This window comes from Euprymna scolopes, chromosome 45 (assembly GCF_053919585.1).
Source record: "Euprymna scolopes isolate OS-2025 chromosome 45, ASM5391958v1, whole genome shotgun sequence".
In the NCBI taxonomy this organism is placed as follows: domain Eukaryota; kingdom Metazoa; phylum Mollusca; class Cephalopoda; order Sepiida; family Sepiolidae; genus Euprymna; species Euprymna scolopes.
Genome location: NC_136526.1, coordinates 37,103,230 through 37,128,294, shown reverse-complemented (window position 1 = coordinate 37,128,294; position 25,065 = coordinate 37,103,230). Strand labels below are relative to the sequence as shown.

The 25,065-nt window shown below is 30.9% G+C and overlaps 1 protein-coding gene across 5 annotated transcripts in view; it reads left to right on the top strand.

The window, feature by feature from the left end:
* LOC145269449 (glyoxalase domain-containing protein 4-like) overlaps window positions 1-25,065 on the top strand; it is a 119,704-nt gene that overhangs the window by 90,099 nt on the left and 4,540 nt on the right. For all 5 annotated transcript variants that reach the window (XM_080125123.1, XM_080125124.1, XM_080125121.1 and 2 more), the window contains exons 6-10: window positions 2,225-2,275; window positions 5,260-5,339; window positions 17,210-17,296; window positions 20,498-20,611; window positions 23,383-23,469. In XM_080125123.1, coding sequence (XP_079981249.1) covers window positions 2,225-2,275; window positions 5,260-5,339; window positions 17,210-17,296; window positions 20,498-20,611; window positions 23,383-23,469 — 419 coding nt within the window. The remainder of the gene's footprint in view (window positions 1-2,224; window positions 2,276-5,259; window positions 5,340-17,209; window positions 17,297-20,497; window positions 20,612-23,382; window positions 23,470-25,065) is intronic.

Genomic DNA, 25,065 nt, shown 5'->3' with positions numbered 1-25,065 from the left:
TATGTTCATTACTGTGACATGCCAATCGAGTAGATACCATTGGTTTCACTATAAATTCAATATTTGTTTACTATATGCTTGCCCTATTCCTGATTAATTTCTGTCCAGAAGGCGGGTAGGTTTTATTGGTTTAACATTTTATTGTATTTAAACTTTCAAACAAGTTCATTTTTTTTTTATTCAGTCAAATAAACATTCTTTCTATTTTATTATTTTTTATTCAGTCAAATAAACATTCTTTCTATTTTATTATTTTTTATTCAGTCAAATAAACATTCTTTCTATTTTATTATTTTTTATTCAGTCAAATAAACATTCTTTCTATTTTATTATTTTTTATTCAGTCAAATAAACATTCTTTTTATTTTATTATTTTTTATTCAGTCAAATAAACATTCTTTCTATTTTATTATTTTTTATTCAGTCAAATAAACATTCTTTCTATTTTATTTTTTATTCAGTCAAATAAACATTCTTTCTATTTTATTTTTTATTCAGTCAAATAAACATTCTTTCTATTTTATTTTTTATTCAGTCAAATAAACATTCTTTCTATTTTATTTTTTATATTCAGTCAAATAAACATTCTTTCTATTTTATTTTTTATCCAGTCAAATAAACATTCTTTCTATTTTCTTTTTTTATTCAGTCAAATAAACATTCTTTCTATTTTATTTTTTTATTCAGTCAAATAAACATTCTTTCTATTTTATTTTTTTTTATTCAGTCAAATAAACATTCTTTTTATTTTATTTTTTATTCAGTCAAATAAACATTCTTTCTATTTTATTTTTTTTATTCAGTCAAATAAACATTCTTTCTATTTTATTTTTTTATTCAGTCAAATAAACATTCTTTCTATTTTATTTTTTTATTCAGTCAAATAAACATTCTTTCTATTTTATTTTTTTATTCAGTCAAATAAACATTCTTTCTATTTTATTTTTTTTATTCAGTCAAATAAACATTCTTTTTATTTTATTTTTTATTCAGTCAAATAAACATTCTTTCTATTTTATTTTTTTATTCAGTCAAATAAACATTCTTTCTATTTTATTATTCTTTATTCAGTCAAATAAACATTCTTTTTTATTTTTTTTTATTCAGTCAAATAAACATTCTTTTTTATTTTTTTTTATTCAGTCAAATAAACATTCTTTCTATTTTATTTTTTTTATTCAGTCAAATAAACATTCTTTCTATTTTATTTTTTTTATTCAGTCAAATAAACATTCTTTCTATTTTATTTTTTTTTTATTCAGTCAAATAAACATTCTTTCTATTTTATTTTTTTTATTCAGTCAAGTAAACATTCTTTCTATTTTCTTTTTTTATTCAGTCAAATAAACATTCTTTCTATTTTATTTTTTTATTCAGTCAAATAAACATTCTTTCTATTTTATTTTTTTTATTCAGTCAAATAAACATTCTTTCTATTTTATTTTTTTATTCAGTCAAATAAACATTCTTTCTATTTTATTATTTTTATTCAGTCAAATAAACATTCTTTCTTTTTTATTTTTTTTATTCAGTCAAATAAACATTCTTTCTATTTTATTTTTTTTTATTCAGTCAAATAAACATTCTTTTTATTTTATTTTTTTATCCAGTCAAATAAACATTCTTTCTATTTTATTTTTTTTATTCAGTCAAATAAACATTCTTTCTATTTTATTTTTTTTATTCAGTCAAATAAACATTCTTTCTATTTTATTTTTTTTATTCAGTCAAATAAACATTCTTTCTATTTTATTATTTTTTATTCAGTCAAATAAACATTCTTTTTATTTTATTTTTTATTCAGTCAAATAAACATTCTTTCTATTTTATTATTTTTTATTCAGTCAAATAAACATTCTTTCTATTTTATTTTTTTATTCAGTCAAATAAACATTCTTTCTATTTTATTTTTTTTTATTCAGTCAAATAAACATTCTTTCTATTTTATTTTTTTTATTCAGTCAAATAAACATTCTTTCTATTTTATTATTTTTTATTCAGTCAAATAAACATTCTTTCTATTTTATTATTTTTTATTCAGTCAAATAAACATTCTTTCTATTTTATTATTTTTTATTCAGTCAAATAAACATTCTTTCTATTTTATTTTTTTTATTCAGTCAAATAAACATTCTTTTTATTTTATTTTTTTTTATTCAGTCAAATAAACATTCTTTTTATTATTCAATATTGATAAACATTTTTCTTTTTTTTTTATTGTCAGATCCTGTCAAGAGAGTCACACTCCATGCATCGAATATTAAACGTTCAACCGGTGAGTGACGTCATTTTACTTTGTTCTTGAAGTGTGTGTGTATATATATATATATATATATATATATATATATATATATATAGTGAATGAATGACAAAAGTCTATATGCCAAAGTTCATGATGTTGACCATCTTACAATTTATTTCTTTAATTCAATTGACACTTACAATTCTTGACAGTATCTGCTTCGTAGCACAAAATCAATCTCTTGATTATTATATCAATCAGTGAATCTATTTTGCCCTTAACTCACCAGAAGAAATAGCAACAATCAATCCACCAAAAGGAAATAAAGTGCGTTTTGACATGATTAAAAATTGATATGATTAAGTGATTGATTTTGTGCTACGAAACAGATACTGCCAAGAATTGTAAATGTCAACTGAGTTAAATGAATAAATTGTAAGATGGTCAACATCATGAACTTTGGAATATAGACGTTTGTCATTTATTCATTCATTATATTTCTCTGTAATTACATTGAGCTTCTTAATTAAGGATTGGTACATATTATAAGGAAATAAAGTATATATCCACAGAAATATATATATATATATATATATAAGAACTTTGTGTGTGTGTGTGTGAATTCATTACCTATGGACTCCGAAATGGTTGGGCCAAATTTTTAATTTCACACGAATGTACTTGATCTGACTGTGGGTGTTCTAAAGTAGGTTTCATATCAGAATGTGTCCGATATCGAAAATTGATAATCAAAAAAATCCGATTAAAGAAAGTCCAATTTTGAACAAAGTTAACCCTTTTATACAGCCTAACACCACAAGTGCATTTGAAAAGTTTTATCCCTGCACAAGCAGAAAGGCCTCGCCTATAAAATCAATTCTTTTATAAGACAGGGGTGCATTCGAAATGGAACTATGATGATTAACTTTTGCATTTTAAGCTTTAATTCAAGCATTTGTAGCGATTATTTACAGATAATTTAATAAAATCAACAGCATATTCTCTACAGTGCAATTTGGACTATAATGTATTGTGGACTTTGTCACTGTGGGGAGGCATGTGAAGCTTCTTCTCGGTACACTACAGAATTATGTCTCTAACTAGAGCAGGCAATTAATCAGTTTGAAAAATAAGCGATTTCACCAATTTTAATTACAATAAAATATGGAAGGTGGAACATATCTTGATCCTCATTCAATCCTGGACAACGTTGGGTTTCCTTGCTAATATATATATATATATGTATAGATTTTAATGGGTACATAATTTTATAAAACATTTGAATAACGCTGAACGTAGTGCCATTATTAATTGTTGAGGGTTTGCTTTTTTTTTTGTACTTGTACAGTTTAATCAAAATATTAAAAAAAAATGAAAATATGTTATGGAATGCAGTTCTCTGAAAAAAAATTTCACTAAATTTCATCAAGTAGTTTGTTTTTTTTTACAGTGAAAAAAACAATTTGTTATGATACTGAGCAAGAGGTTCGATTTTTAGGAAGAAGAGCTAGTATTAAAGATGGGAAGGGAGTGTCGGCGCTTTAAACTGAGTTATCTCCCCCGTGGAGTGTTAAAAAAATTCAACGCGCTGTCATAAAAACGTGTTTTTCCGCTGTAAATAAAAAACAAAAAAAACTATTCGATCAAATTAAGTGAAATTTTTTTTTTTTCGGAGATCTTCAGTCCAAAACAGATACGTACAATATAACCTTTTTTTTTTTTTCGATATTTTCATTTTTTAATGTCTTGATTAAACTGTACAAATGCCTTTTTTTCTTTTTTCCTATAGTTTAAACATAAACCATTAAAGAAGAAATCACACAAAGAAAAGAAAACCAAAATACACTTCTAAAGTATATTTCTCCTAAGCTCTAACTGTATGTTTAAAAAATATAAATAAGATAAAAGGAATAAATAAAGGGTGGGGCAGAAAAAAAAAAACATTAGAATTAGAGCTTAGAAGTGTATTTTGGTTTTCTTTTCTTTGTGAGATTTTCTTCTTTAATGATTTATTTTTTCCATAGAAAACAAAAAAAGTAAACCCTCACTAATTAACAATGGCACTATGTTTGGTGTTATTCAAATATATCATAGTTTTCTGTTTAAACCAATCTTTGATCTTCTGCCTAAACCCCTTTACCTCATAGCCATCTGTCTAAATCTCTCTGCTTCATTCATATCTTCTGTTGAAATCTCTGTGATATTCTGTCTAAAGCTTTTTGTCTCCTGCCCAAACTTTTTTCATTGTAACCTTATGTCAAAACCTCTTCATCGTAGCCTGCTGTCCAGATTTCTCTTCATCATAGCTTTCTCTTGAAACTTCTCTCTGTCATAGTTTGCAGTTTATACCTCTCTCTCTATCGTAGTAGCTGACTGTCTAGACCTCTCTCTGTCATAGTAGTCGGCAGACCAGACCTTTCTCCATCGTAATAGCTGGCAGACCAGACCTCCCTCTGTCGTAGTGGCCAGCAGACCAGACCTCTCTCTGTCGTAGTGGCCGGCAGACCAGACCTCCCTCTGTCGTAGTGGCCAACAGACCAGACCTCTCTCTGTCGTAGTGGCCAACAGACAAGACCTCTCTCTGTCGTAGTGGCCAACAGACCAGACCTCTCTCTGTCGTAGTGGCCAACAGACAAGACCTCTCTCTGTCGTAGTGGCCGGCAGACAAGACCTCTCTCTGTCGTAGTGGCCGGCAGACAAGACCTCTCTCTGTCGTAGTGGCCGGCAGACAAGACCTCTCTCTGTCGTAGTGGCCGGCAGACAAGACCTCTCTCTGTCGTAATGGCCGGCAGACAAGACCTCTCTCTGTCGTAGTGGCCGGCAGACCAGACCTCACTTCGTCATAGTGGCCGGCAGACTAGACCTTCCTTCGTCATAGTGGCCGGCAGACTAGACCTTCCTCCATCATAGTGGCTGGCAGACCAGACCGTCCTTCGTCATCGTAGTCTGCTGTTTAAACCACCATAATTTTCTGCTTTCTTAAAATGATTTTCCTATCTTTTTTTTTTTTCTACCAGATTTCTGGCATCGTATCGTTGGTCTGAGTATCTCTAGTCAATCGGAGAAAAAGACCGAGTTAACTGCATCTAATAAAACTGTAAGTATTTCGATACAATTTGATGGAGCAATAACTCTGCTTTTTTTAACCATATATATGTATGACCTCAATCTGTTATAAACGGGTTGACCAACCTAGGAAAAATTGATTAAGCAAGACCACAATAGAATTTTGAGACAGTTGAACCGTTGAATCAAAAAGACTGAAGAAAGAGTTTATAAAATATGAAAAATATATGATCCCTAAACAAAGGAATAGCGACATTAAATTATATATATATATATATATATATATATATATATATATATATATATATATATAATATCTATAAATATAAAAGCGAAAATGTATGTATGTGTGTTCGCTTTTTCTGCGTGTCTACAAAAGGCTTTTCTCAGAGAAGCGGTCGCTCGCTTAACAACTTTTTAAAACATTTTATATCACATATAAATCGTAATATCTCACACTTAACAACAAAGCTCACCTGTCTATTTCATTTGCTTGATTTTGGGAAGATAAATATTCAACATTTGTCGCTCGCCGCATGTGGGTTAGTCTTTTTCCTATAACATCTTGGGGGGGGGGGGAAGCGTTCAGCAGTAAATGAAATCCCGCAGTCAAACTTGACCTCATTAACTCATTAAAACGCGCACCTGCTAAATCCAAGTGATTAAATAAATTCAAACGTGTTTCCGTTAGCATCTCGCGGTGGGGCAATGGTTAACGTCGCACGTTTTTTTTTTCACACGTTAATTTACAACTTTGCCTCAAGGGTTCGGGTTCGATCCTCATACTTACTTTTTTTTTTACCCTCCCCCCCCCACCCCACCACATCTCCAAACACCCGGGCAACGCCGGGTACCCCTTGCTAGTACTTTCATAAATCAGAGTCCATTTTCTGTAGGCTGTTTTTGAACCCAGTCAACGACGGGTACTTTTGCTAGTATATATATAAACTCAAGAAGTAAAAATTAGGTTTACAAGCCAAAAGCTCCTGTAAACTTAAAGAGAATATAAATATTATATAATTTATATTAATCCCAACAAAACAAGTGAAGCAGGCATGGTTCCGCATGAGTGCACAGTGAACGAGGCATGAAAAAAATGACTAAGTTCAGGATTTGCACCCTCCACTCTCATTTAGCCCCAAAAGTCCCCAGGGGACGTCAAATCCTGGTGAAAATGAACAAATGGTGCAGTTTTAGGCCTTAACATATGTAAATTTGAGTTCAGCACCATGCAAAACTGCTAAATAGACATACACAGAAAATTTTGGACAAATATGGTAAAATAGTCCCAAAAATGGAGTGTTTTTATTAGCCCTAAAAGAGCCCCTGGGGCACAACCAAGAGTTATCGTGAAGTATAGACAAGCAAAATTATATAGAAATCAGTTAGTTACAATTTTTCAGAAAGTTTTATAAAAATCTAAGGCATCAATTTTTTTTTAATAAGCCATTTTAGCCATTTTAACCTGAAAGGTACCCCCCCCCCCCGGGGTGGTGGTGGGGGGGGGGGCAACCGGAGTTTTCCCAGAAAATCCGTACTGTTACTTTTTTTTTTTTTACTTATATCATGTTTAATGTTTGTGCAAAACTTAAAAAAATATGTAGTTATTGAGAAAGTGCGGACAGACGAACAGACAAGGGTGAATTTATAGGTCCACCCTCCTTTTGTCAGGAGACCAAAAATGGAACCAAAATCCCAAGGTGTAACTGACATAAAAAGAGTATTCATTAAAAAGAATGGAAACATTATATTAACAAACGCCGACATCATAACCTTTAATTCACCAGAAGCCCCATAGGAGATAAGAATTGGTTATTGAATTGAAAAAGTAGAAGTATCTATACCAAACCCTTATGATGTCAGAAATGGCAGAAGTTTGGACATCATGTGGTTGTATGTTACAACCGACCAGCGTGCTAAAAAAAAAAACCCTGACTATCGCACAAATGAATGCACAAAAAATGCAAATGTGCAAAGGATCATCCTGCCTATGCAAGGACCTGCAATATATGGAAAAAAGTAAGGAAATTATGACGGTAAAAGAAAATATTTCATTCCCTGTAGCAAAGAAAATTGTAGATATATGGGAGACAAAAGTTATATGGGAGACAAAAGATATATGGGAGACAAAAGTTACAAAAAAAAAAGAAAAAAAATCACAGAAAAAAGTGATAAATATGACATACTCATTGAAAAATGAATGGAACTTGCCCAAATGATTGGCAAAAATCCATAATCAAAATAAAACCTACAATCACAGATACCATAACACATGAACACTTATCCTGAAATAAACCAAAACAAAGATCAAATAAACCAAAACAAAGATCAAATACATAAAAACAAAAATCAAATAAATCAAAACAAAGATCAAATAAATCAAAACAAAGATCAAATAAATCAAAACAAAGATCAAATAAATCAAAACAAAGGTCAAATAAATCAAAACAAAGGTCAAATAAATAAAACAAAAATCAAATAAACCTAAAACAAAGGTCAAATAAACCAAAACAAAGATCAAATAAATCAAAACAAAGATCAAATAAATCAAAACAAAGGTCAAATAAATCAAAACAAAGATCAAATAAATCAAAACAAAGATCAAATAAATCAAAACAAAGGTCAAATAAATCAAAACAAAGATCAAATAAATCAAAACAAAGATCCAATAGATCAAAACAAAGGTCAAATAAATAAAACAAAAATCAAATAAACCAAAACAAAGATCAAATAAATCAAAACAAAGATCAAATAAATAAAACAAAGATCAAATAAAGCAAAACAAAGATAAAATAAATCAAAACAAAGATCAAATAAAGCAAAACAAAGATCAAATAAATCAAAACAAAGATCAAATAAAAAAGATCAAATAAATAAAAAAAAATATCAAATAAATAAAAAAAAAGATCAAATAAACCAAAACAAAGATCAAATAAATCAAAACAAAGATCAAATAAACCAAAACAAAGATCAAATAAACCAAAACAAAGATCAAATAAACCAAAACAAAGATCAAATAAACCAAAACAAAGATCAAATAAATCAAACCAAAGATCAAATAAATCAAACCAAAGATCCAATAAATCAAAACAAAGATCCAATAAATCAAAACAAAGATCCAATAAATCAAAACAAAGATCCAATAAATCAAAACAAAGGTCAAATAAACCAAAACAAAGATCAAATAAATCAAAACAAAGATCAAATAAATCAAAACAAATATCCAATAAATCAAAACAAAGATCAAATAAACCAAAACTAAGATCAAATAAATAAAAACAAAGATCAAATAAACCAAAACAAAGATCAAATAAACCAAAACAAAGGTCAAATAAACCAAAACAAAGATCAAATAAACCAAAACAAAGGTCTAATAAATCAAAAACAAAGGTAAAATAAACCAAAACAAAGATCAAATAAACCAAAACAAAGGTCAAATAAACCAAAAACAAAGTTCAAATAAACCAAAACAAAGATCAAATAAACCAAAACAAAGATCAAATAAATCAAAACAAATATCCAATAAATCAAAACAAAGATCAAATAAATCAAAACAAAGATCAAATAAATCAAAACAAAGATAAAATAAATCAAAACAAAGATCAAATAAATCAAAACAAAGATCCAATAAATCAAAACAAAGATCCAATAAATCAAAACAAAGATCCAATAAATCAAAACAAAGATCAAATAAACCAAAACAAAGATCAAATAAATCAAACCAAAGATCAAATAAATCAAACCAAAGATCAAATAAATCAAAACAAAAATCAAATAAATCAAAACAAAGATCAAATAAATCAAAACAAAGATCAAATAAATCAAAACAAAGATCAAATAAATCAAAACAAAGATCAAATAAATCAAAACAAAGATCCAATAAATCAAAACAAAGGTCAAATAAACCAAAACAAAGATCAAATAAATCAAAACAAAGATCAAATAAATCAAAACAAAGATCAAATAAACCAAAACAAAGGTCAAATAAACCAAAACAAAGATCAAATAAATCAAAACAAAGATCAAATAAATCAAAACAAATATCCAATAAATCAAAACAAAGATCAAATAAACCAAAACAAAGATCAAATAAACCAAAACAAAGATCAAATAAACCAAAACAAAGATCAAATAAACCAAAACAAAGATCAAATAAACCAAAACAAAGGTCAAATAAACCAAAACAAAGATCAAATAAACCAAAACAAAGATCAAATAAATCAAAACAAAGATCAAATAAATCAAAACAAAGATCAAATAAATCAAAACAAAGATCAAATAAATCAAAACAAAGATCAAATAAATCAAAACAAAGATCAAATAAATCAAAACAAAGATCAAATAAATCAAAACAAAGATCAAATAAATAAAACAAAGATCAAATAAAGCAAAACAAAGATCAAATAAATCAAAACAAAGATCAAATAAATCAAAACAAAGATCAAATAAATCAAAACAAAGATCAAATAAACCAAAAAAAAGATCAAATAAACCAAAACAATGATCAAATAAACCAAAACAAAGATCAAATAAATAAAAAAAAAGATCAAATAAATCAAAACAAAGGTCAAATAAATCAAAACAAAGATCCAATAAATCAAAACAAAGATCCAATAAATCAAAACAAAGATCAAATAAACCAAAACAAAGATCAAAGAAATCAAACCAAAGATCAAATAAATCAAACCAAAGATCAAATAAATCAAAACAAAAATCAAATAAATCAAAACAAAGATCAAATAAATCAAAACAAAGATCAAATAAATCAAAACAAAGATCAAATAAATCAAAACAAAGATCAAATAAATCAAAACAAAGATCCAATAAATCAAAACAAAGATCAAATAAATCAAAACAAAGATCAAATAAATCAAAACAAAGATCAAATAAACCAAAACAAAGATCAAATAAATCAAAACAAAGATCAAATAAATCAAAACAAAGATCAAATAAACCAAAACAAAGGTCAAATAAACCAAAACAAAGATCAAATAAATCAAAACAAAGATCAAATAAATCAAAACAAATATCCAATAAATCAAAACAAAGATCAAATAAACCAAAACTAAGATCAAATAAATAAAAACAAAGATCAAATAAACCAAAACAAAGATCAAATAAACCAAAACAAAGATCAAATAAATCAAAACAAAGGTCAAATAAACCAAAAACAAAGGTCAAATAAACCAAAACAAAGATCAAATAAACCAAAACAAAGGTCAAATAAACCAAAAACAAAGATCAAATAAACCAAAACAAAGATCAAATAAACCAAAACAAAGATCAAATAAATCAAAACAAATATCCAATAAATCAAAACAAACATCAAATAAACCTAAACAAAGATCAAATAAATCAAAACAAAGATCAAATAAATCAAACCAAAGATCAAATAAACCAAAGCAAAGATCAAATAAATCAAAACAAAGATCAAATAAATCAAAACAAAGATCAAATAAATCAAAACAAAGATCAAATAAATCAAAACAAAGATCAAATAAATCAAAACAAAGATCAAATAAATCAAACCAAAGATCAAATAAACCAAAGCAAAGATCAAATAAATCAAAACAAAGATCAAATAAACCAAAACAAACGGCAAATAAACCAAAACAAAGATCAAATAAACCAAAACAAAGGTCAAATAAACCAAAACAAAGATCAAATAAACCAAAACAAAGATCCAATAAATCAAAACAAAGATCAAATAAATCAAAACAAAGATCAAATAAATCAAAACAAAGATCAAATAAATCAAAACAAAGATCAAATAAATCAAAACAAAGATCAAATAAACCAAAACAAAGATCAAATAAACCAAAACAAAGATCAAATAAACCAAAACAAAGATCAAATAAATCAAAACAAAGATCAAATAAATCAAAACAAAGATCAAATAAATCAAAACAAAGATCAAATAAACCAAAACAAAGATCAAATAAATAAAAACAAAGATCAAATAAACCAAAACAAAGATCAAATAAACCAAAACAAAGATCAAATAAATCAAAACAAAGATCAAATAAATCTAAACAAAGATCAAATAAATCTAAACAAAGATCAAATAAATCAAAACAAAGATCAAATAAACCAAAACAAAGATCAAATAAATCAAAACAAAGATCAAATAAATCAAAACAAAGATCAAATAAACCAAAACAAAGATCAAATAAACCAAAACAAAGATCAAATAAACCAAAACAAAGATCAAATAAATCAAAACAAAGATCAAATAAATCAAAACAAAGATCAAATAAATCAAAACAAAGATCAAATAAACCAAAACAAAGATCAAATAAACCAAAACAAAGATCAAATAAACCGAAACAAAGATCAAATAAACCAAAACAAAGATCAAATAAACCAAAACAAAGATCAAATAAACCAAAACAAAGATCAAATAAACTAAAACAAAGATCAAATAAATCAAAACAAAGATCAAATAAATCAAAACAAAGATCAAATAAATCAAAACAAAGATCAAATAAACCAAAACAAAAAAATATCAAACGAAACAAAAATAGAATTTCTACAAATCCCTAGCACATCCGAAAACAAAGAATCACCGGTCCAAGAAAGAATCAATAAGAAAGAAAATGAAACAAACTAGGACCCCCCCCCACCCCCGAATGCATCCCGATCACAAACTAAAACAAAAAACAAGTAAGAAACTACTAAAACCATGGAAGTTGACAATAACGTCAACAACCCAAAACAAGAAAATAAAACAAAAACGTTTGGTCAATGTCGGCTTACCGTCGTCATATCAGACGGTTGCTTTCATTTCAAGATGAGCCGCTTCTCTAATAAACGGGGGAGCTGTTTTTCCCCAAAGTTAGGTAAAAACAAACAAGCCGGGTTATTGACCTCATTAAAAACTGTCCTGCAGAAAATGTTTACTGCTGAATAGCTATTGCTTACATCGTCATCATTGTAACGCTTGCAGAAAATGTTAACTCTACGACTTCCACTTGACGTCATTTAGTGCGGGCACCTGTCAGTTCTCTTCTTAATTAAATAAATTCAAACTTCTTTCAGTAACTCATTATTGCTGGCCGAGCAGTTAACATGTCATGGCTAATAAAATACTACAATTGAATATAAGGTCTAAAAATTAATATTTAAGAAATAATACTCCTCATCAAAATCCTTCGTACTGCAATAATTTGCTTACAAGAAACAGATTTAAAAGAAAATGACAGAATTAATATAAAACATTACTCAATATACAACCACATAAACAAAAAATCAAACATGGCTACTGGTGGGGCATCATTACTCATAAATAAAAAATATTCCACACAGCGCAGTAAACTTCAAAACAAACATGCAAGGTGTTGCAATAACTGCAACACTATACGAAGCGAAAACACTCTGCTCACTTTATATACCATCAAATGAAGCAATAGACAAAATAGAACTGAACAATCTAATCCAACAACTACCAAAACCTTTTTTTATTGGTGGGCGACTTTATTAGCTATGACGAACTATGGGAGCAGTTACAAAAACAAAAAAATGCCAAATCATGGAAAAAAATAATCAACCTTAACCAGTTATGTTTACTCAATTACAAAGCGAACACATACCTCCATCCAGCAACAGGATTTGGTTGGTTGTTTTTGTTTTATGGCATATCCACCCTTTCCGGGTTATTTAATGCCGAATCCAAAGATTTTGAAGAAAAAATTTTTTTAATAGAATATATTTGTTGTTTTTACGTTGGTTTCTATTTAACCCATAGTTGGGACCCTAACAGGTACTACCACTCCGGGTCAGAGTGGACCTGGGAGCAATGGTAATTAAAGGGTGGCTCCACACTCCCCAAAGCCCACAAGCTGGGGCCTCACCACTGGATATAGGTCATATCCAGGAGCCCCATTGAGGGACTTTTACCCTCTGCAGGGGGCCAGTCGGCGTATTCTAATGCCCCACCGACAGGGCCCCAGCAACAGGAACATTATCGTCAATAGACCTAACATTATGTGACCCAACCATATATATGGACGATAGCTGGAGAACACACGATACATGCAGAAGCGACCACTTCCCAATTATACTGGAAAAAGAAGAACCTCAAATTAGAAGACAAAATGCCCTACTGAAATATACAAAAATCAAATTGGGAAAAATTCCAAAATGCATGCCAACATAGATTAATACTCAAAGCAAATACAAACTCAGAACATATTCCCTATTTCAGTAATATGCCACTATCCATTGCTGAAGAGAACACACTAAAAAGTTCTACATCCCCAAAATATGACAAACCCTGGTTCAATAAAGAATGCAAAAAAGCCATAAGAATAAGACGTGCTAACTTAATAAAATTGAAAAATAATCCGACAAAAGATAATTTGGACATACACAAAAACAGCAGAGCAAAAGCACGGAAAACTATCAAAGAATCAAAATGGAACACCTGGAAAAACTATGTATCAAAAATAAATGAAGACACTAAAACCAAAAAGTATGGAAGATGGTCAGGAAAATATCAGTGAAGAACAACAAGACCCGATCAAACACCTAATATGCCACAGCATGAAGATCACAGCCAAAAAAAAACAAAAAAAACATTGCAGAACAATTTTCAATAAATTCATCACCCCCCCCCCAAAAAAACAAGTTATAAAACAAAAACGAAGAAAAGAAATTAACTTCAAATCAAAAAATGAAGAAAAGTACAACCAACCATTCAATAGCACAGAATTAAAAGAAGCAATATGCAAATTTCATGATACAGCAGTTATCTCTGATGAAATCCATTACTAATTTAAAAAAAAAAACTACCAAAACCATCTCTGGACTACCTACTACAAATATTTAATGAAATATGGATAAATAACAGTATCCGAAAAAAATTGGAAGCAGGCTATACTGATCCCAAACTAAGAAAAGATTATACAGATCCAATAAACTACCGATCTATCGCCCTCACTAATTGTCTATGCAAGACATTTGAAAGAATGGTTAACGAGAGATTAAATTGGTTCTTAGAAAGCAAAGACCTGATGACAGAACATCAGTCAGGTTTCAGGAAAAGAAGAAACCCCATTGACCACTTAATAAGACAAGCATAAGGGAGGCAATTGCCAAGAAGGAACACCTAATAACAATTTTTTTGACCTTGAAAAATCATATGACACCACTTGGAAGTACCGCATCAAAAAAGATCTGCAGGAACTAGGACTTAAAGGCAGAATGCCAGAATTTATGAGCAACTTTTTAAATGATAGACTCTTCCAAGTACGGATGCGCAACATACTTTCGGTCTAAAAAAAATTGAGGGAATATTCTAAAACAAAAATCCATCCCTCACCTGTCCATGAAGAACTGCTTAACATCCAAAATAAATATAATACTCACAAATCTACACGGATGGATCAAAGGATGGAGATAGTGGAGGATGCACAGTAATCGATAAAAAAAAAATTAAATTAAAGAAAAGACTCCTGCATTCTGTGTTTTGTGCAGAAGTGTCTAGACTTGGCGCTAGATATAATAACAACTGATAACCATAAAAAATATCTCATCCTTCTCGACTCGATGCCTCCGTTCAGTCTTGAAAGACAAAGGATGCTCCCTGTAGAGGCAGCTGAGCATGTAATTGTGAGACAAGGATCGCGCAATCTCCAACCACACCTCTCCTGAATCGGCACTGTTTGAGTCCAGTGGCAAGGAGAAGACCAGGACGACTGGAAACAATGCTGAGATAAACGGAGAGTACATACAGCACCTGGAAGTCCCAAAACGGTCACCCATTTAGTACTGACCAGGCTCAACGTTGCTTAACTCTTATCACTCTAAGTAAAAAAAAAAATGACAAAACCTCTTATTACAAATCTCGTAAATAAAAGGAACACCATTTTTTTTTTTTTTTTACAAGGTGATCACCACTTATCAAGGCTGTTTTTAGCAGCTCCTGCCCAAATATGGCAGCAGTATTCCATCCTTGGGCGTACTTGGCTTTTATACAGATAGAGAATTGCATCAGTAGTGAGATATCTTCTTGAGCGGTAGAAGGATCCCACCATCTTTCCAGCGACCTTGGCAACAGACTTGATGTACGTGTTCCATTTCAGATCAGGAGTAAAAGTCAAACCCAGAAGCTTGTCAAAACATGGGGCTTCTCCTAGACGAGAGTCATCCATTTCAATTGATGCCAGATGGGGATCAGAGTGTTATCTATCTATATAGTGGCTCTCTCTCTTTATCTATCTCTCTATCTATCTATCTGTCTGTCTATTATTTTTCAGATCAGAAGTAAAGTATTAATAAATGCATAATCTTCTGCTGGATTCCAAGCCACATCGGCATCGACTTAAACGAAAAAGTGGATAAAGTAGCAAATGAGTGAATTCAACAAAACCAAACAACGGGAAAAATCCCTTATACAAACCTAAAACCCAAATAAAAATATATATAAAAAGAAAATGGCAAGAACATTGAAACTCCTGCACAGAGAATGAACTATTCAAAGTAACACCAAACATCGGAATAGCTTCTATCTTTACATCATCAACGCTCTGATCCCCATCTTGCATCAATTGAAATGGATGGCTCTCGTCTTGGGGAGGCTCCATGTATTGACAAGCTTCTGGTTTTGACAGTTACTCCTGATCTGAAATGGAACGCATAAATCAAATCTGTTGCTAGGGACGCTGGGAAAATGGTGGGATCCTTCTACCACTCCAGAAGATATATCACTACTGATGCAATTCTCTATCTGTATAAAAGTGAAGTACGTCCAAGGATGGAGTACTGCTGCCACCTTTGGGTAGGAGCTGCTAAAATTAGCCTATCCTGCCTTGACAGAGTACAAAATAGACTTCGTGGTTTAGTGGGAGATGCCCTTTTCTCTTCCCTGCAACCTCTCTCCCACAGAACATATGTTGTGAGCCTGTCTTTGTTTTATTTTTGTTTCCATGGCAGTGCTCGTCTGAGCTCCAATCCCTCGTCCCCCCTCGCCAATCTTTCACGAAAAACACTCGTCTGGTTGAAACTACTGTCAATAATTTTCCCCACTCTTTATCTGTGCCTAAATCCAAACATAGATTCCATGAGCAAAGCTTCTTTCTTAGAACTGCACGCCAGTGGGACTCTCTGCTGCTTGCCTGTTTCCCACCTGACTACAACTTGGACGTCTTCAAGTCCAACATAAACAAACTCCTGACAAACCGCCCCCTTAAGTAAGACACTCTATCAAAACCCTCAACACTAATGATTACTACAATACTATCTCATTGATTACTGTACACGCAATAACCCTTATCCCTGAGTGGCCTTCGGGCCTTGATAAGTGGTGACCCCCAAAAGATACAAAAAAGATACAAAAAAGATGTCAAGAAAAGAAGAGGTAGTAATGACTAAACTACAAATAGATCACACTCTTATCATTCACACACATTCACTAAAAAGAGAAGAGATGCCCTACAAAGTACATTATATACTGACATATGGCCGAGTGCTCCTAGACGTTGTATCAAAGTTTACAGTTACCCAAAGGTGCTGAGTTCAATCCTGAACAAAGGCAGTGAAAAAGTAACATTCAAAACAGAGAATCAGCAACTATGTCCCAGAGCCTAGCTGAAGTCCGAACACGGTAACCCCGTAATAATAATAAAGGGTTGGGTTCGAGACTCCTAACAAACGGTTCGCCAGTTCGATACAAAACACCTGATGAAGGCCGGAGGGCAAAACGGCCGAAACGTTGTGACGTTAACAAACAAGATGAGGAAGTCAGTCCGACAATCTCAATCAATGAAAACACCTCATCTCAAAAATACAGACAATTACAGTAAAAATGGATATTAAACTGAATATGATGTACAGAAAATAATGAATGCAAATTTGTTAAAAAAAATTTTTTTTTTACTGTTTTTTCTTTTTTTTTTTTCCTAGTGTAATTTGGAAATCCAGGAGATTTCTGAACCCATTGACCGAGCAAGTGGATATGGACGAATTGCATTTGCTGTTCCCCGTGAAGAGGTAAGAATTAGGGATTAAATAACTTATTGGTATGGGGATTGTTGGGTACGGGCAAAATAACTGTAGACAACGGACGCTTATGCTTCTTAGAAGAGGCTTATCATTTACTTGTCTGACGTCCGGTGTCACAAAAAAATCATCATCATTGCAAACATTAATTAATGAGAAACGGATTACTTCCTTTTTTAGTTGTTCTTTATCAGTTAACAATCATTAAAACCATTTCCTCTTCAAAAATTTTCGAAACAAAAAAAAAACATGGCTATATGTTTACCATTTCAAATCGGTTAATTTATTTGATAATAAGAAAAAGACATGTTGAGAAGAGATTAATTTTTTTTTTCTGATTTCCAACTTTTCTGATTTCCAACTTTTCTGATTTCCAATTTTTCTGATTTCCAACTTTTCTGATTTCCAACTTGCCTGATTTCCAATTTTTCTGATTTCCAACTTTTCTGATATCCAACTTTTCTGATATCCAACTTTTCTGATTTCCAATTTTTCTGATTTCCAACTTTTCTGATATCCAACTTTTCTGATTTCCAATTTTCCTGATTTCCACCTTTTCTGATTTCCAACTTTTCTGATTTCCAACTTTTCTGATTTCCAATTTTTCTGATTTCCAATTTTTCTGATTTCCAATTTTTCTGATTTCCAACTTTTCTGATTTCCAATTTTTCTGATTTCCAATTTTTCTGATTTCCAACTTTTCTGATTTCCAATTTTTCTGATTTCCAATTTTTCTGATTTCCAATTTTTCTGATTTCCAACTTTTCTGATTTCCAATTTTTCTGATTTCCAATTTTTCTGATTTCCAACTTTTCTGATTTCCAACTTTTCTGATTTCCAATTTTCTGATTTCCAACTTTTCTGATTTCCAATTTTTCTGATTTCCAACTTCAATCTTTCATGAAAAACACCCGTCTGGCTGAAACTACTGTCAATAATTTTCCCCACTCTTTATTTGTGCCTAAATCCAAACGTAGATTCCATGAGCAAAGCTTCTTTTTTAGAACTGCACGCCAGTGGAACTCTCTGCCACTTGCCTGTTTAACTTTATATACGTATTTTCATAAATATAACTTTATATACATATTTCCATAAATATAACTGTATATACATATTTCCATAAATATAACTTTATATACATATTTCCATAAATATAACTTTATATATGTATTTCTATAAATATAACTTTATATATGTATTTCTATAAATATAACTTTATATATGTATTTCTATAAATATAACTTTATATACATATTTCCATAAATATAACTTTATATATGTATTTCTATAAATATAACTTTATATATGTATTTCTATAAATATAACTTTATATATGTATTTCTATAAATATAATTTTATATACATATTTCCATAAATATAACTTTATATACGTATTTCCATAAATATAACTTTATATACATATTTCCATAAATATAACTTTATATACGTATTTCCATAAATATAACTTTATATACGTATTTCCATAAATATAACTTTATATACGTATTTCCATAAATATAACTTTATATACGTATTTCCATAAATATAACTTTATATACGTATTTCCATAAATAGAACTTTATATACGTATTTCCATAAATAGAACTTTATATACATATTTCCATAAATAGAACTTTATATACGTATTTCCATAAATATAACTTTATATACGTATTTCCATAAATATAACTTTATATACATATTTCCATAAATATAACTTTATATATGTATTTCCATAAATAGAACTTTATATACGTATTTCCATAAATATAACTTTATATACGTATATATACATATAATTTGTAAATGTTTATAGTATAAAAAAAAAACGGGGGCTGTTTTACAATTTGTCACTGTGCAAAGGGAGACAATTCTTGTTTACTAAGAGATTCGTTCATTTTTTTTTCATCTGATTTAGGACGCTCGACCTGAGAATATTTTTTTATTAAATCGAAACATTACAAAAAAAAAGCTACAACAATTCTTTTAAATGTTACAAAGTCGATAACATTAATAAAACAAAATGTAGTTTTTATGCGATGATTAAGAGAATCGTTTTTGTTTTCATATCATAATTTATTTAGTAAACGAGAAATGTCTCCTTCTGCACAATAACAAACTGTAAAACAGCTCCGAAAAAAACGTCTTGTTGAAAATGTAAACATGGATACGGCTGATTTTCACCAAATTAATGAATCACGAAGTTCAGCATTTGCCCCACTCTCCCACATTTAGCCCCCAAAGTCCCCAGGGAACCTCAAATCCTGGTGAAAATGAACAAATGGTGCAGTTTTAGGCGTTTACATATGTAAATTTGAGTTCTGCACCAGGCAAAAAAAAAAAAAAAAAGAAATGACTGTCCATCATTTGCACCCGCCATCCTCCTCCATTTAGCCCCAAAAGTCCACAAGGCCTTCCTTAACATATTTTTCTTGAAAAATCCGTTCTGTTACTTTTTTACTCATATCATGTTTAATGTTTGTGCAAAAATTTTTTAAATTTCAAGGCGTAGTTATTGAGAAAAGTGCGGACAGATGAACAGACAAGGGTGAATTTACAGGTCCACCCTCCTTTTGTCAGGGGACCAAAAAAATAAATCTATAAATATAAAAGCGAAAATGTATGTATGTGTGTTCGCTTTTTCTGTATGTCTACAAAAGGCTTTTTTCAGAGAAGCGGTCGGTCGGTTCACAACTTTTTAAAACTTTTTATATCACATATAAATCGTAATATCTCACACTTAACGACGAAGCTCGCCTGTCTATTTAATTTGCTCAATTTCGGGAAGATAAATATTCAATATTTGTCGCTCGCCGCATGTGGGTTAGTCTTTTTCCTATAACATCTTCGGGGGGGGGGGGGGGGAGCGTTCAGCAGTAAATGAATACTATCCCGCAGTCAAAACTTGACCATTTAAAACAGGCACCTGGTAAATCCAAGTAATTAAATAAATTCAAACGTGTTTCCGTTAGCATCTCGTGGTGGGGCAATCGTTAACATCGCACTTTTTTTTTTTTTCACACTTTAATTTACAACTTTGCCTCAACGGTTCAGTTTCGATCCTCATGTTTACTTTTTTTTTTTTTTTAACTCCCCCCCCCCCCCAAAAAAAAATAAACACCCGGGCAACGCCGGGTACCCCTCGCGAGTAAATAAATAAAAAGCAAACTAAAAGTGAATTTTATTTTACAGCTGCCGGGAATTGAAAAATTAATGAATGATAATAATGAGACGATACTGACTCCATTGCTGAAGCTGGACACACCAGGAAAGGCTACGGTTGAAGTGGTCATTTGTGCTGACCCGGTAAGTCCATGCTGCACTTCAAATTATCTATGGTACAACTTGGAATTACTTGGAATCTTTTTTTGGTTCCAAAACTTATTTTCTAGGCATACAAAATAATCCAGCATTTTACTCCTAACAACAGTGCCCCATTGTCAGAAAGACAGAAAAAAGATGACACGTGGACAATTTTTTTTTTTTTTTTTACATAGGCGTCACCACTTATCAAGGCCGATCGGCCACTCAAGGATAAGGGTTAAAGAGTGTAGAGTAGTCAAAAGGACAATATAGTAATCGATAGTATTGGAAGTTCGGTAAATTTGTTAACTTAAGTGGAATGGCTCATCAGAAACTTGTTCACGTTGGACTTGAAGACAACCAGTGTTCACATCATTAGACATGACGTGTTGAAAATATAAAAATGTCCAGTAAAAAAATCAAAACCAGACAAAAAAAAAAAAAAAAAAATATTCAAAGTATTATAAAATTTAATGGTGTCTAATCCAAACGATTTTTTTTTATATCTTACTAGTTTGAAAATAAAAAAAAAATCATTGGAAAACCGGATGATGTCTCCAATTTCTGACACAGGGATAAAAGATTGAAATAAAAAAAGCAACAACTCATACGTAGTCGAGTGGGGTCATAAATGGATGATTACATCTAATACTACTAAGACTAAGCTACTTTCCTTTAACAAGACAAGAAGCCTTTTCAACCACTGGTTGTCATGACTAATATCACCCTGAGGGCTTATCCTTCAAACTCTTCAGCTTCACATTCACAGGCAATATGAATCGGAACAAACTGAAGACATTGTCAAGGCTGCTGCAAAGAAGGGAAATTTTCTTTTACTGTGCTAGAAAATTACTTGCATCGGAAAGAATCCTGTATCTTTACAAAGCCAGCATTCGGCATGCATCTGCCATTAATCTCTCCCTCTTGGACAAGGTCCAATAAAAACTCCCCAATCGAATAAGTCCTGCACAATCAGTCAAGCTCCAAGTGTTTGCCTCATTGTGACAATTTTGCATTCCTATGATTATTTTGCAAGTGTTTTAATGAAATGTTTTCTGATGAACTCCTAACGCTTGTGTCCCTTCAACATAAATATTCTCAATTAACCCGACAAGCAGGAAAATCTTTCCCTTTCACTGCAGATGTCCTTAGATGCTGGACAGCCTTCTACTCTAATAGTTTCTTTCCACTGACTGCTAGACTGGAATTTCCTCCCTGTTTCTTGCTTCCTTTAGTGTAACTAACCTGCAGAAATGTAAATGTAATGTGAACAGACATCTTGCAGCTCAACTCCCCATATAGTCCCTGTAGACATAATCTCATTAGTAGCTGGTTCTGTGCAGTTCTAGGAGGTTCACTCTTCCAGGCTTTCCCTTCTCTCTTTGAGAAGGGGTTAGTTTATTGCTAATCGTTTGAGGCGCCTCTACCGGGAATGGCCGACGGGGTTTCACAGGTATCATTTGCAAGGTTAAAGGGCTTCTCCTCTAGATTATTGACCTTTTCAATCTCACTTTCTGACCTTAATGTCACATTTCTCACAGTGGGAGAGAAATAAACAACCGCAATTATAGTCTCTTATGTTCAAGTGGTATTATGCTTTGTTTAGGGTGAAAAAGAGTTTTTAAAAAATCAAACTGAGTAAAATAATAAAAAGTTAAGGAAATACTTTTGAAAATTTTAGTCTAAGGGAGCTAACTCCGCAATATATTTAATTTGGCAATACAAAAAATATGTCAATTTATATCGGAAACATTAAATATTAAAATTGTATAATTTTTTATGTAATACTTTATTTATTCAAAGCAATATTCTAAATATTTTGCATTTTGTGAAACTAATTCTTTTTCAAATAAATCTTTTTATATTATTAACATATATATTTTAAGTTCGTTAATTAACTGGGTTTCTTTTTGAAATTTCCGGGTCTAACTTCACCTAATGTTTGCAGGTATAGTATTTGTGTATTTTTTTTGTTTGTTTTTTTTTACTGCTTTGGCAATTTCTGGAACTTACCTCATGCAGGTCGAGTTTGTTCTACTTATTATTTCAGTGTCCCAAATTTTACCTTGCAAAATATGCTTATTTTTGTTATGTCTATGCTTAGATCGGAGTTACTGTTCACATAAGCGCCTACGTATATATATATATAAATATATATGTATAAGAACAAGTGGTTAATAAAACATGTTAAAAAACACTTTGAAAAAGAGTTAAAAACATTTAATTTGAAAAAGGAAGCACAAAAAGTGGATAGTCCTTAATCCGCGGAGTTTCAAAGAATTACTTTCCTTCTCATCAAAGGGTAGGATTTAGCAAAATGCGGGATCGGATTTTGCTTGCAAAATTATTTGATGAAACTACAAGTAAATCATAGATCTTACTATAACTTACTTGTAGTTTCATGAAATACTTTTGCAAGCAAAATCCGATCCCGCATTTTGCTAAATCCTACCCTCTGATGAGAAGGAAAGTATTTCTTCGAAACTCCACGGATTAAGGACTATCCACTCCTTTTTAAAATTAAATATGTTTTTAACTCTTTTTCAAAGTATTTTTTTAACATGTTTTATTAACTACTTTTTCTTATTATAAACTCTATTTCCTATTTGGTTTTATCAAGCTTTTACATCTGGTTGAGATTACTTTATAAATATTAACTCTTCAATATTTATAATATACTTTAATTTATTTTGGTAAACTTAACTGTGATTCTTATTTTATATTTTATATATATATATATATATATATATATATTTTTTTTTTTTTCTCTGCAGGATGGACATGAAATCTGTTTTGTTGGTGATGAAGCATTCCGAGAACTTTCCCAAATCGATGGAACATCAAACACCGAATTGGAAAAGGTTAGATTGTGTCTATTTTCTGCAACCTTTTAGAAATATATGTTACCCCATTGGAACACTGAGTGGAGCGGATGCTGGTGTGATTGCAAGAGTTATGGGTGGATGTAGAAAGTTTTAACAAAATAAAGTCGCAATAGGAATAAATGTAAATGTGGAAAACCAATTCGGTTGTTGGGGTAGAAAATGGCTTACATTTTCAGAAGCGCATCTCGAACAATCTAGTGATGGTCGTGACCAAAAAGGTATATCCTTCCTTTGTCTAGGCAAGCAAAGATGTCATTCATCCCGTTTGTCGAAATATGTGTTTAAAGTTCAAAACATGGACACACACCTGCAACGAACATTAGATAGGCATTCACGAACACTACGGATGACAACATACATTTATATATATATGTATTATTGATGGAACAATTCCAATATTTTTCCTGATTCCAATACAATTACAGATTCCGATTCTTTATCAATCTCTAAATATTTCACTATAAAAATGTTATTTTGTCCTAATTACCGTAAAAACCCATCTTAAATGTGCCTACATTTTCTCATACGTAAAAACACGTGTGACGGGGTGGTTTGGAGAGTTTAGTTTTACTGGAAGTTTAAATCAATTAATATTTATTATTTTGATTGGAATTCATATTTAGATGAGTATTATTTATTAATTTATTTATTGCGGACTATTATCCTCATCTTAATTATTGTTTCACGACGTTTCGGCTAACTTATCCCTCTGGCCTTCGTCAGGTGGTAACCGTGACGAATAGGAACTCTTAATCTTCTGACTGTGAGACAACAACAACTACGAAAGGCAATAATTGCAGTGAATGCAGTCAGGAGATTCAGAGTTCCTATCCGTCGCGGTTACCACCTGACGAAGGCCGGAGGAATAGTTGGCTGAAACGTGAAACAACTAATAAAAAAATGAGGATAATTGTCCGCAATAAATAAAATCAATAAATAATATTTTACTATGACTACAAGTTGTAGATAACGCTTTATAAAAGCAAAATCAAATAATAAATAATAATAATAAAGATAATTTAAGGAATCGGTTTTGGCATCGGAAAATATGCTCAAATTTTTCTGATACTGATTCCGATATCCCAGAAAGCTCCGATTTTTATTTTTTTTTTCTGATTCCTGATTCCGATTAATCGTCCCAACACTAATATTCATACAACGTTATGTAGGCGATTTTATAACGTACACGTTTTGGTTCTCTCATCATGCACCAGCTATGCAACATTACAACCAATCTTTTGCGCTGGAAAACTGTTGACGATGAACCATTCCGAGAACTTTCCAAAATTGATGAAACATCGAATTGGAAAAGCTTATATTATGTTTTTGTTTTCTGCGATGCTTTTGTGTTTTTTACAAGGAAATCACCACTTACCAAGGCTCAAAGGCCACTCGAGGATAAAGGTTAATGAATATAAGATGGTAGTGTCGTAATAATGTAGATTGTAAATTGGGTAAGATTTTGATTATTTATAAGAATGGCTTAATAAGAACTTGTTTACATTGGACTTGAAAGCTAGTGTGTTGTATTCAACCAGGAAGCAGACCAGCAGAACAGTGTTTCACAGGCAG